This window comes from Thermobia domestica, chromosome 1, assembly GCF_964235325.1.
Source record: "Thermobia domestica chromosome 1, izTheDome1.hap1.1, whole genome shotgun sequence".
Classification (NCBI taxonomy): domain Eukaryota; kingdom Metazoa; phylum Arthropoda; class Insecta; order Zygentoma; family Lepismatidae; genus Thermobia; species Thermobia domestica.
This window is the reverse complement of record NC_137454.1, coordinates 371,702,623-371,716,889: the sequence shown is the minus strand read 5'-3', so window position 1 is coordinate 371,716,889 and position 14,267 is coordinate 371,702,623. Positions and strand designations below refer to the sequence as shown.

Here is a 14,267-nt window from a genome sequence, read left to right as displayed (position 1 = left end):
CTAATTGCATAAACAGTTCATTTTTGCAGTATTTTGTTTCGATTGGTGGTAAATAGATGCTAAAACTTGTAAACATCAGTAAAAATATTTTAAAATTACAGCAGTATTTTTAATTTTCTGATGATAATTGTGATTATAACTCTTGATGTAAATTTAAATGAATTCATTGTTCCTGCAGCAAGTTACTATTATATACCGGTAAACTTCCATCATTACATCAATCCATGGTTTCTGAATGTGAATATTTATTTCCAAGCAACGGTTCGACAGATCTGGATCAAAATTTGGGTAAAGATAATTGATGCTTAAGATTGATAATTAAGATAACAGATAACCTACTTAGGAAACTAGGGATGCAAGTTATGAAATACTAAAGAAATTAAAAAGGTAATTTAGATTTGGAGGGAACTTGTGAAGTCAAGTGGGAAGAAATGGAGAATTATTAAGTGAAAGGTAGTAGCAAATATTCTGTTTCGAATCCTGAAAAGAAACTAGATGGTCAAACAAACGATGAGGGAGAAACAATCTGAGTTGAGAAAGAGAACGTTCAAGAGAATAGCGGCAAGACTCAGGTTTCAGGTTTCTTCCTTTATATATACTATGGCTAAGTTATCATAAGATAAATTTTTATGTAAAGTGGTTAATACTATATATATTTTCTATTTAAACTAATTATATATATATATATATATATATATATATATATATATATATATATATATATATATATATATATATATATATATATATGATGAGTCTGTTTTCCATGTAACATAATTGTATTTTCTTTCTAAAGTCACTTTCTACTAAAAGTGATTATATTTCCAAAAGAAAGTGATTTAAAGACGTACGAACAGTCACAATAGGAGCTCTTGAAGGTTTTTTTTTTTTGTTTTTGAAGTTGAATCCCTTATCAGCATCATTATCACATCATACATAGATATATAGTATATCGTGCCATCCACATAACATGTAAAACCATTGTACTGAACCAGGTCTCCCAAACGAAAGACAAGGAAAGTAACACTTTATGACGAGAAAGCTTTGGCATATTGTCAGATTTGTATACAGTGTTCACATAAACTATGGCATATTGTAGAATTTTAATTGAAGGATTTCTGGGAATGCTTGTTAGGGTATGGTGCTTATATTGTACTCAAATTAAAGTCACTGATATATGAATAGAAATAGAGGAAGCCTAACATTCTCTGGAAGTTTTTATTCTGTTGAGCTATTGTATTAAACTACTAAATAGATTATCAATTGAGATTATGTTTATTGTCTAAAAGACTTAATAATTGTAATAAATAATTTTATGTTTAACAAAATTGTATTTTGCTACACTTTTTTACTCGTCCTACATACTAATTCTATGAATTAAGAGTAAATATTATTATTCTGTTTGGTGAGGATTTAGTCATTCAATACTGTGTTGGGTTTTCACATATCCAAACAGATATACTTTTCTATTGATTTTTCACTGATTGCAAGGAAGTACCATTGGTTTTTTAAAAAAGAAAATTGTATGTAAACTTGGGTGTTATCACATCTCACCCCCATAATACTGGTAAAATATCTTACCACGACAGAGGATTCATGATCGCAGTTACAAAGAAATCTACTTGTATAGAAATATTTCTATTTTCACATCATCTTCTGTTCACTGTAAGATAATGATGCAAAATTTTATAGCTTAATTGATTGATTTCTATTTACGTACGTCCCTGTCAACTTCAAGGATATAGGATGAGCCATACAGTTTAAAGTGGGATCCGAACACTGTAATACATTCGAAGTTTTCTTGCCGGGAATTGAATACGGGACCTCATGCACTAAAAACACACATGCTAGTCACTAGGGCAACAAGGAGGGTGAAAATCTTATAGGAAAGTAAGTAAAGTATTCAGTAATTTTCGAGGGGAAGGGATTCAAACTATTACATACGTAGAAGAAAGAAAAAATATTATTACTATATGCAGGAAATAATGTTGCTATTGAATATTATCAAACAATTATTGTTATAGTGAAGAAAAAATACAACGAAAATCAATCACTGCATCGATGAAATAAGATTGCTTAATCCATATTTTCATTGATCTAAATACTGTCGCAGAAAATAGTAGTACATTTTCTAGTTATGGTATCAAATTCATTTTCGTGTAACCACTATTTTCGACCACATATAATACGTACTTCCTATTTAGTCTGATCTTTGGATGGTGAGTGAACTGTTTCTTGAGTGCAACTTAGTATACGAACATGTCACTAACAAATATTATTATTGTTATACCAACTTCCCAACTTTAGTAGAGGTTACATATACTCCGTACGTTACTGTTATAATCTTATAATCAAATCGATCATAGAATATCCGAAGAATTGCATGCATATTCTATTATTTCGATTGATTTTGCATATTACTAAATAACGATGAATTTTGGAAGGAAAAATCTTGGTAGGTATTAAGACCATGCAAAAGTGTGAAACAGCAAACCACATACTTAGGTTTATATCAACAGGTACAATAAAAAACTGAAGTACTGGACAGAAAATGCTGCATACTAATAACACATATTAACATGCAGAAAGTTTTATTTTAAAAAAATGCATTTTACAATTTATTCTTCATGCATCAACAAGTGCAGTACAAACAGTAACTATCTAAAAATAAACACAGAACTTCATGCACAACACAATTGTTAAAACCATGCTAAATAACAATTCATTAAAGAAAATATACTTTTCTCAAGATAACTATCACATAACAAATCTGTAAATAGAATTTGGAATTGCATATGTAAATAAATACTATTAAATTTTAATACTACTTTGTATCTAAAAGAAAAATAATGACATTTACATGTTTTGAAAATTTTAAATTTATGTAATATCAAACTTTACAAGTTAGCAGAATCTACTGTACTATAATGATGAGAATGTTTTTGTGCCTGAAATATTTACACAAATTTGTAGTTGTTGTTCGGACAAGTATAAAATTATATTCTCTGGAAAATTATTTAAAATACACTGTAAGCAGAAAGAGATTCCTGGTATTGTCGAAAAGTATATATTATGTACGTGAAATCACATGTTTATGCTCTCAACAATTAGCTAAAATGATCTCTAAATTTATTCTTAATTACATGCTAGATTGAGAAGAAAGGTTTGTTAAAACCATAAGTATGTATATAATACTACGCGTATTGTTCATGATGGCTACAAACAGAAAAATATATAAAATTTTATTATAACTCTTTGGTTTAAGTTCATGAACTTGAACTTTTAAGTTATTTTGTAGGATAAGAATTAGAATTGATCTATAATAAGTATATAAATGAGAGAACATATAAATTATGTTTCTTATAATTTAAGAACATACAAGTTATGACACAATGTTGAGACGTCAAGGAAATCAAAATGGACATTTTTTAAATTTTATTATACCCATTTTATGTTTAATAAATATATAATCACTTCTTTTCATTTTGAAAATATAGCATTTATTTAAAAAATATGAATTTATGAAGAAAACAAGTTGTAGACATCATGCTTATTCTAAGTCCATCACGGAAGATATATTTGCATGCTTTTTCAATGTTGTAATTGTGTTAATGCAGTTTATATTTTTCTTTTGAATTTTCTGCATCCTACTTAATGTACATATTTTTCTCAAGTAATTCAGGGGATGAGTTCTAAACGAATTAGAGTAGTCTTACTTGAATTTGTTGTATACTTGGAAGTCTATTCACAGTAAGAATTTAATTTTGAAAAAAATCTTGATTTTTCAATCGGTAAATTTTGTTTATACTTAACTAAATCAATGCCTAATATTATTTCGCAAATAAATTACAACAATTTCAGAAAGTCTGCCGGTAGCTGGGGTTTAATCATACATTATATCATTTGTAAGCCTATATTTAACCGGGAAAATTAACAATCGACAAATACTTTTAGACTTATTATTTCCTATTATAGAAAGTGAAGTGATGATTGGTATCCCGCTATAACTTTCTTCTTTACCTTGAATAAAGTATATATGTTAATATACATGAAGGCTTATATGTAAGCCCAGTACCATTTAAGTCTTTAGTAATGTTATGTGTTAAGTTGGATCAAAGTAATGTTAGTCATGTAATGAGTATGTTGACTGGACGATATGCTGTAATAGTAACATATGATGTTTAATATTCTGTACATCTTAAAATTCTATAACATATGTCGGAATAATTTAACCTCCTCAGTGGATTTGTACAGTATACTGTACATCAAACTCAGGTATGCTTTAGGGACGCTTATTGATTTAGTTGAGATAAAATTAATATTATTGGTCATCAACATTTATTTTGGACCCTTAAGGCACTTTATAATGAAAATTTTAAATATATATATAGTTTTCAAAATGTAAACTATAATGTACATTTTCCCCGTAGCATTTGTATATAGTGCACATAAAATGGCCAATTTCAGAACACTGTACTAGATTTTCGAGTGTGAAAAAGTGTACTGTGGAAAGGTCTCTTTTATAATTACGCAGCATAAGAATCACTTTTGGTGGAATTCATAGAAACTTTTTTTGGTTTAAACACAAATATACTTGGTATTTTCGACAAAGAAAGTGAGACTTGATTTTTCCGTATGTCTGATATTTGCAACGGGCTGGTTCATCCTGAACATCATGAATAGGAGAATGGTCTACTTTTTCCACTTTTACACTTCATCAGTGAATTTTGTGGTGGCAAAGCAACGTGTGCCTGGGTTTTCTTGTGGTTCTCCCGTTTCCTTCCACTTTTTCATTCGATCATTTCCTCCATTTCTCATCATCATCGTCTCCTTTAACCCAGCCGGCATAATCGTGAGACGTAAAACTGAAAAATGTAATTTTTCATTTTTATCTGCGTTGCAACCAGAATCCAACAAAAATACTGTACAGAGTAGAACTTCTGTAGGTAAAATGTACAGTATACTGTACATGTTTTTCTCAAATACATTTTAATGCAAATAAAAATAATATGAGTGTTATTTGGCATATAACATTCAAAATTAGTCTTCTGCAATACACAAAGAGCAATTGTTTATTTTGATAGTCCCTTTTACTCAATAGAAACAGTTTTAAACACAAGGAAAGCACAATTTTCACAAAGCACAGACAGTGCCACATTACTTGTTCAATGGTTGACCAACAAGTAGCATCAGTGTGTATGCACAATCTTCAATGAACACCGAACACTGCAATTAAATTAGTACAAATGCATTTGAGTGTCTGTTCAGCGGTTTTCATTGTTAAAACAAATAGTTGAAAACTATATACAATATACTGTACATTTTCCTTCAATGAGTATAAAAAGAAAACATAAATTTGCCACGGAAGAGGTTAAGAGAGTAAGGTCATACAAGTTTGGTAGCTATCAAGTTGATGATGTTCATTGTTCATAGTTAAACACAATTTTTATGGAAAGATCGATTAGATGCTTAATAATTTTCAATTGCTTCATCACAGTAACTGATTAATTCACAAAGAATCAAACCTAAATGCAGTGATAGTAAATTTAACAATTCCGTATATTATGTGTGAAATAATTTGCATTGAAAAGTAATAAATATCACACAATGTAGACCCAGTTTCCTCATTGCATCAGCGGAGATCATTTTCTTTGTTTAAGTGAGTAACGCTTACCAATATCCGTATTTATTTTTAACAATTATTTGTCATTTGCAGGATAGAAACCATCAATATATAATGTTAAATAATACTACTAGTAACTTAGTTATTATAGTTTAAAATATTAATTTGTATTTAGATATTTTAAATTAATTTGCATTTCGACATCTTTTTAAAAGGTATGTCTACAAATTTGTCGTTAGTTCTGATTCCAGGCTAGTCAAAGATAATTAAACACGCAAACATTTGTAGGACGTTCAAGGTTAGATACTCGCATTATCATGGTGAGAGGTCGTGGGATACACCATTTCCTTTTCCTGAAAGACACCACTTTGAACACCGTATAAAAATTTTAATTGAACAGGAGTTACTATAATCATTAGAACGAAGAAAAATTAACATCGTAAATACAAGACGAATATCAAAAATTTGAGTTTCGTGCGCTGTGTTAAAACTTTTTGAGCATGTTGTATTGATGTTCCTGTTTGCCAGTTAACGAAAGTTAATATTTCTGATAAAATAATTATTTTATTTTAATTGCAAAATAGGTATTTATTAACTAAAAAGTAAAATTGTTATTTATAATATCATATACTCAAAGAAGACACTTCCACATAAACAGGAACGGGGGAAAGAAATTCCAAAATATTTGAATCTGCTCATGATGTGATCTTATTTGGAGCTTGTAATTTCAATTATTTAATTATAGTTTCATCTGAATCATATACTTAACTGTATGTAGTGAAAATTGTACTCAAAGAAACCTGTGCTTGATGCAATGCTACGCAATTATATATCTCTCAATTACAAGTGAATATAATTTAACATATAATGAGCGCAATTTGTTCGAAGCGGAAAGAAAAGAATGCCATTCTTATTGAATAATGGAAAATGTTTTGTGTGTTCTAATCCAGAATGGTTGTTTTGTCTAAAATATCTCATTTATTATTATGTAATGATGAGAGAAGTATAGGTAATAGGAATTCTTCACATAAAACTTTACGTATAATAGAGACTAGCTGAAACTCAACAGTGCAATAGTAGTTTCTTCAACCTATTTACTGTGATTCCGAAAAAAAAAAATCTATCCTAATTGATACAACGACACAAAAAAAGATAACGGATGATTTTCAATTATTCTGTTCTTCTGAACAGTACTGAAACATTGTATGTTAATGGCCGTAAAGGAGAAAATTCACGTTTCTAGAATCAACGGCAGGGGGCGGATCCAGGGGGCGATCTGGGCGATCGCCCCCCCCCCCCAGAAGAGGAAACTTTTTTATTTTATATATAAATAAACCCATCCATAAAAAGTTTGGAGCTCTTAAAAGTAACTCTAAGTAGCAGTATTACTACCGACTGCCCTCCAGAAGTCCGTCCTGGATCCGCCCCTGATCAACAGTTTTAGAGATCAAAGGATTTATACTTCAATAGGTTGGAATAGTATCAATCATGATATTGTGGAGTTATCTGAATACTACTCCATAGTTAAGACAACAAACACATTGTTCATTTTATAGAAGTAATTTGTATTAAGTGACACCTGTCTGTAAAGAATGTAAAATACTGTAATCGTTCAGAGATTCCGTCAAGCACAGGTTTCAAACAATCTGTTCCCTACATAGTCGTGAGATATTACACTCGTTTCGAAACTACTTTACAGTAAAATGTACACTGTGTAAATTTAATTTGTTTAAATTGTGTAACAGCTAATATAATTGTATTAATATTACTGTTAACCTATACAAATGCCTGGTTAGTAAATCTGGATTATTCTTGTTACTTTACATGAGATTATCATTATATTGATGAAAAATCACAAAATTTTAGTAATAATCTGTTATTATACTAAAATACCAAACGATATCAAGGCAAGATTGTGGTTTGTAATGTGACCTTAAATTTTAAATTAAAAAAAAACTCAGTACTTCTCTTGGAGTTTTACGTTCAAGTTTCTAATATAGGTATCTTATGTTATTTGCTGATTCGTGTTTATAATTTATTTATATGCTTACATCACTCAATTTAAATTTGTTGTTAAATTTAGTTATCTTAAATATCATAATGCATTCCCACTCTAATGAACAAGGTATTTAATATTATTTTTTCATTACAAATATTTTTTGTATGTGCTAATAGAAAAATAATATTTTACTTTAAAAATACAATCGTACCTTGACTTTTTCTATATAGTTTTTGGTATTTATTTAAGTAAGTACTAATATGCACTTAGTAAGTACAAATTTGTTAAATTCTTAACAATATTATAAACATATAAACTTGTGTAACACATTTAGAACATTTACATTACAATAAAAATATTTTAACGCAAAAATAGACAAACATTTTAAATTCACAAATACGCGAGATTTGTAGTCAAACTGACCTGCAATATTTCACAAACACTATTACAACGTCCATTAGATATGATCATATTTTTCCACTATATTGATATGTTGTAACTGATATTTCTTGTACAATCCGCGGCAAAAAAAAAAAAAAAAAAACCTGCAACATGAGGATGTAAGTTTATTGTGAAACTACGCCTAACAGCACATGGAATGAACATAACGTCTAAGTGGAATGAATCACGCCAGGATAAACCTCGGCCTCCTCCGTGCACACTTACTTTGGAGCAAAAAACTTCGTCATTTCACAATAAACTTATATGCTCATGTTGCAGGTTTTTTGCCGCGGATTGTACAAAATTATAGTGACTTTTTCATGAAAGTTGGATGAACATTCTCTTGACATTACGCAGAACAAATGTAAACATAACTTTGGTGGTTCATTTGTTAGTATTCCTTATTTGTTCAATAATTTTTTACGTCATAATTCCATAGAACTTAACACAGAGAGGCCCTTTACTATCTCCGCAATGGTGTCAAAGTGTTTGTATTGCAATTTCAATAGTGTGCAGGCCACCAACTTTGTGTTAAAATTAATTTCGTTCAGATGGACATACGGAGTCGAATTTATACTGCAGTAAACTCACATTTCTTGTTGAAAATAATATCTTAATGCTTTCTAAACACTTCTTTTGTTAGCATATACACACAAACCCCATTAGGTGCAGGTAAATAGAGTCAGAAATAATAATTATTCAAATATATATGCCTGCAAACGTAAGCTTATACGCCATAAATATGTCTACATGATTATTCAATATAAATAATGTCAGAAAACTTATGCCATAAAAGGGATAGTGCGATAAACACTTCAAACTTTGCTAGGCGATCACTACAAGGTAATTCCAGTCCATTCTGGTTTTGGAAGTACAGGAAGCTGGAATGTCAACGTGGCAGTGCATGGGTGCGTCCGTAAGAGCAAACGGGTAAGGGTGTCGGCATAAAGGAAGACAATTATGTAAAATATGCACCAACTTAGGTGCTCACTACATACTAACGTTGAATTACAATTGCATATTTATGAACCCTCTTATATTCACACACACACACACACACACACACACACACATATATATATATATATATATATATATATATATATATATATATATATATATATATATATATATATTTTACATATTTGTAGCCTTCCTAAATAAGTGCTCTAAATATTACTTCTTCTTTGTAAATTAACAAATTTTACCTTAAATTTACGAAGAAATGACGCCGTATTTTGAATCTGCACCATTCATTTAACTATGTAAAAATAATAAAAATACATTTCGTGCACCCAGATAAAGTGACTTTTCATGAGTTTCACTCTATTGACGTTATATCCATCACTCGGAGGTAACAACGAGTGAAGTTCAGTCAGTATTTTCACCTGAAAGTGATATTGACGACATTAATACTATCATAAAGTGTTTTTGACTTTACAATATTGGATGGATTTTGAGTAGTTCTTTCAAACATTTCATGCAAGCTCAAAATTACATACCACACAAGTTGCAAATTTAACTTTGATATCTATGAAACTGCATGTTGGAAAATATGATCATATCTAAACATTTTAAACCTAACCTAAATTCTATGACACACAACTACTAACAGAACAATTAATAACACTGAAAGAAAGAGAGCAAAACATACTTTACGTGTGCTAAAAGCCGTGCAAAATTACGTACACAAATTGCGTTTACACTACACATAAAAAGTTATAAAATGTAATAGAAATACATTTTTATGAGACTAGAGACTCCATATTGGAAATTCTTTTATTTTTCTTGTTGCAGAAAAATAAAATGAAGGTTTTAATTTTGTTTATTTCTTATGCACGATTATTTTAATGTATTTTTGGTGAAAATTAACTTCTTACAACTAATATTAGTATTACATTAATTATTATTTGTAGGCAAAATAAGTAAAACGCTTAAAATAACTGTTTAGAGAAAATCTAATAAAAAGAAATTGTGTAATAATCCTTCATAATGTCAGATATATTATCCAAAATGGCGTCTCTAATTTACAGACTTTGGCAGTGCTGTTTTTCTACCTGTTTTTGTCCTGCATAGATTATTCAAATATGAATATGGATTTTTAAAAGCAACTTTTGTGAATTGATTTTTTAAAGCAAATATCTAACAGTAAAAGTGTGTACAGTGATGGCGGTGGATACAGACTAAGATAAAGTTTAGTATTTAATGATGATTGACATTGTCGAATAGTAATTTTCATCTTTCTATAGCTATCAACTAAAATTAATGAAGTTACATTGAAATTAATACAAATTGCTGATATGGTTTAATTTTTTCTATTTCATTGGACGGCGAGTTATTTAAATATAATCTGTTCACATGAGGAATATAAGGAATTCATTATAGACCAACAAGTATATGCTATTAAAGAATTTTCTATTTTAATTTCAAAATTATTATAAAAGTTATTTATAATATATCCTAAAAGTTTTAGATTCTCGGGCTCTTTAACCCTGAATTTATTTCTAAAATTAAAGAAATGGTATTTAGTATTAAGAAATTACGGCAGTATACGAACTTAATTATCGTTTAGGATTTGGTGAATATAACATGCAATTGTGAATTAGGAAAGTAACTTTGCTTGGCTCTTGTTCCACTGAAATGTTCATTAATCACAATATGAAAATCTATCGATCCCCTTTATAATATCATAAAAGTGGTCAGTTGTATCATAAAAGACATAAGAAAATTTGAAATTTATAGAATGTAGATTATAATACAGATGGAATCAACAGCTAATCTAAGATAAATAATAATGAAATCATAAGAGAAGCCGAAACCTTATCTAGATAAATTGAAATTTATAGCGTCGTTGCACACCATTGCGACATTGAATATTGGAAGTTATCAGCATTAGTACAAGAGTGTTTCGAGTTCGACACAACTAAGTCTTCCTGCCTTTGTATGCTCGATTCGTCTGGTTGAAGTACTACTTCAATCGTTTCCGTTAAATATCCGAGTACTACGTATCTTAGATGTAACAGATAGAATATTGTGCGTGAAATATACTAGATATTCTAGAAAACAAATTTCCAGCCGGAAGTGGATAGAGTTACTCAAACATTCCTGATCTTCTCCCCTAAAGAATCTGAGAAAAGACAGCGCATGCAGTGATGTGACGGAATACCTAGCGTGCATTTCCTTAGTTGCAACATATCTGAACGGGTTTCGGTAATGCCATTATTGTTCAATGATAGTTAAATAAGAGTATTGGTCGACCAGTGAAGTTGCACAATTCGAATAACGTGTGAACGTAAGTTAATGTGCAAGTAGGGCGAATGTGCTTCAGAAATGCTACCAGTGCTGCAGCAAGCTTACGGCGAAAGTGCAATAAAGACATTCTTTGGTGTTAATACGTAGTTCAAGAAGAAACAAGTTACACGTGGAATGGCCAGTACTACGGAACTCTGGGAAATTTCAACACCCAGCAAGAAATGAATATTTGAAAAGTATAATAACTGATTCGATGTAACCGAAGAATGATAATCACAGAGTTGTAACAAGAAGTTCGTATCTCCTGCGGATCTATTCATGTAATTCTGCTCAGTGATTTGAAAATGAAGCAAGTCAATGTAAAGTATGTACTAAGCCAGCTGACCATGGATCAGGTGAGATGTTACTTGATAGCTGACTACCAAATATCTGTTTGACAAGAGTACGCATCTACGACGTCTCTTACAAAGATTATCAGTAGTGACTGCCTATGATTCTATTTCTACTAAACCATAAAATGCGGTCATCAGAGTGGGATGCTAATACAACATTGTTTCCGAGACGAAAAAGTCATGCAAATACATGTATATTGATCCATGTTTTATAGATGTTCCATAGGTTTTTACCCCTAGACAGAAAATTAATGATAATTTACAGTGGAACAAGTTTAACATAGATTACCAGATAGTCTTCGGAAAAATGTAGTGCTACAAGTAACAGAAAGGAAGTTTGTACATCACTTCAGCGCATCGAGTCAATAGCTTGTTGTGTAGTAACTCCTTGTCCCAAAATTCACCCTTATCATTGAATAATTACCACATTCTCTGAATCCCGCTACGTGTGACTTTTGCCTCTTTTCTACTCGGAAAATTCACCTTAGTGACTTGTGAAATTAAAATCGAATGCTATGGCTGAACTTCGGGAAATTGAAGTAAGAGATTTCCATCGGTGTATCTAACAATGTCAGAACTTAAGGAGCAAGAAGTGCGTATGTGGTCAAGGGTTCTACTTCGAAAGTAAGCAGGTAAGTGTCATCATACGTCTTAACATTACAATGCTAGACCCAAATTCAGGAGTTCTCTTGAAGCTTTCGCATTATTCCCCACCATGAAAAAAAACAAAAAAAAAAAAAAAACAAAAAAAAACAGCAATATTGTATATTATTTTTGGGTTTTATAGTAGTATCAAATATTACATGTTGGAATGCGTAAACAAATTTATCTCGCTTTCTATAGCCAAAGTTTTACATAGGTTATTATATGTGTAAAGTACTTTGGTTGCAATAATATATGAATAATCTATGAGGAACGAAGTTGGAGGAGAAAAACATCACACCACCTTAGCCTTGACTTGTAAAACCAGATCCAGACCAACATAGCACATCTATATATAAAATATTACACTCTTTATTCTGACTTGATACAAAACTCCGCATATCAAGTAATCGTCCAGGAGGCAATCTGCCCTTCTCCAACGACTTTTTTTGATCCGGTAGTAGTCAGCACAGTATGAACTGTTAAACGGGCTAAGTTGTCGAAGTACGTTACCAATGACATTTTGCAGTCTGAATATGGCTTAACAAGTATGACCACGAGAAATAACAAAGAATAAAGAAGAGTACAAGACATTTTGGCACGTGCACAATGAACGGACCAGAGACAATTTCATTCCAACAAACTGACATGAGTGTGGTCATCTGTTGACGAAGCCACTGCTATTGTTGCCTCACCTGAACTCCGGTATTGCTCCATAGACGAAACAATGGCTGACCCACCGCGACTCGGACTTTTCAAGCTGCAAGAGCGACACAACAATTTCACAAGCATGGTCTGGAAACATTGTCGGCGCTGACGAAGAATGACATAGATGTATGGATCCAGAGCAAAATGCAGGGCGATCAGGATATCCGCTATTTTGAAAAACAAGTTTGGTCTCCGAGGATTGATGTTTGGAGTTAGCTGGGCTATCAGAATGCATATCTGAAATGCAAATATTACAATTTAATAACAATACAGATATTATGTACAGTTTAAGGAAAATAATAAAAACTTACTGTTTATATTGCAAAATATAAATTATTACTTATCACATTTAACCCGCACCGATATATTATTTTTTGCGATCAATTTTGAAGAAAAAATATTTTCTCGCACATAAAGGTTATTAAAAAAAAAAAAAAAAAACTACAAAATGCCATTTTAGCAAGAAACGTATGTGGAGTTAACAATACTTAACGAGATGTAAAATCACACGCACTTTTTGGAATGTCTATAGCGTATGTGTGTTCAGAGGAAAGTATACATACTATGAAACGATAAAGAAAGCTATTATATCCCCAGCTACATTTACTGAGCCATTGAACTGGGTAGCTGGAATGCTCTTACATACCGTACTGAAACAAGGGAGGTATCGAACAACGCAGAATCAGGAATACTTTTTGAAATTGAAATAATCCAAATGTCAATATAGACGTATGTATAGGATGTATTCCATTTTTGCACTCATTCTCAAAGGGAAGTGCATCTTATACCCCGGTAAATATGATTACTTTAGATATCTTCGTGTAATAACCGTAGCTTTCTACACATTGTCAGTCTGGGAATTACCGTATTTGATCATCATTACTTCTCATTTACAATATTCAGCGGCTAAACACACTATGCAATTGCAAATGCAGGAGGTCCGTAAGGCCATCTTGTTAATTTTTTTATACAGTGCAAGCTGTCTAAAGCGAACAGCTGTGGGGAATCAAAAATTGTCCGCTATAGAGAGGTGTCCGCCTTAAAGAGGTTTCAATATATTGTTACGTAAATTAGTAAACAAGGTAATATTCAATTAGAAAGATATTTTTGCATGAATCATGTATATTTACGAATATTACGAAAATGTTACGGTGCCTGCATGATCCTCCCCCACCCAATACTTTTATGTTCGAGGTACAACATGGAAATA

The 14,267-nt window shown here is 31.1% G+C and overlaps 1 protein-coding gene across 2 annotated transcripts in view; it reads right to left on the bottom strand.

Moving 5' to 3' along the window:
• LOC145664327 (prostaglandin E2 receptor EP4 subtype) overlaps nucleotides 1-14,267 on the bottom strand; it is a 219,749-nt gene that overhangs the window by 11,201 nt on the left and 194,281 nt on the right. Inside the window, exons 4-5 of one of the 2 annotated variants that reach the window (XM_081730942.1) lie at nucleotides 13,045-13,294; nucleotides 1,021-4,865 (exon numbers count right to left, since the gene is read on the bottom strand). In XM_081730942.1, the coding sequence (XP_081587068.1) occupies nucleotides 4,708-4,865; nucleotides 13,045-13,294 (408 nt within the window). In that variant the 3' untranslated portion in view covers nucleotides 1,021-4,707. Of the gene's footprint in view, nucleotides 1-1,020; nucleotides 4,866-13,044; nucleotides 13,295-14,267 lie in introns of those variants that run through there. The other variant, XM_081730949.1, reaches the window with a different exon arrangement.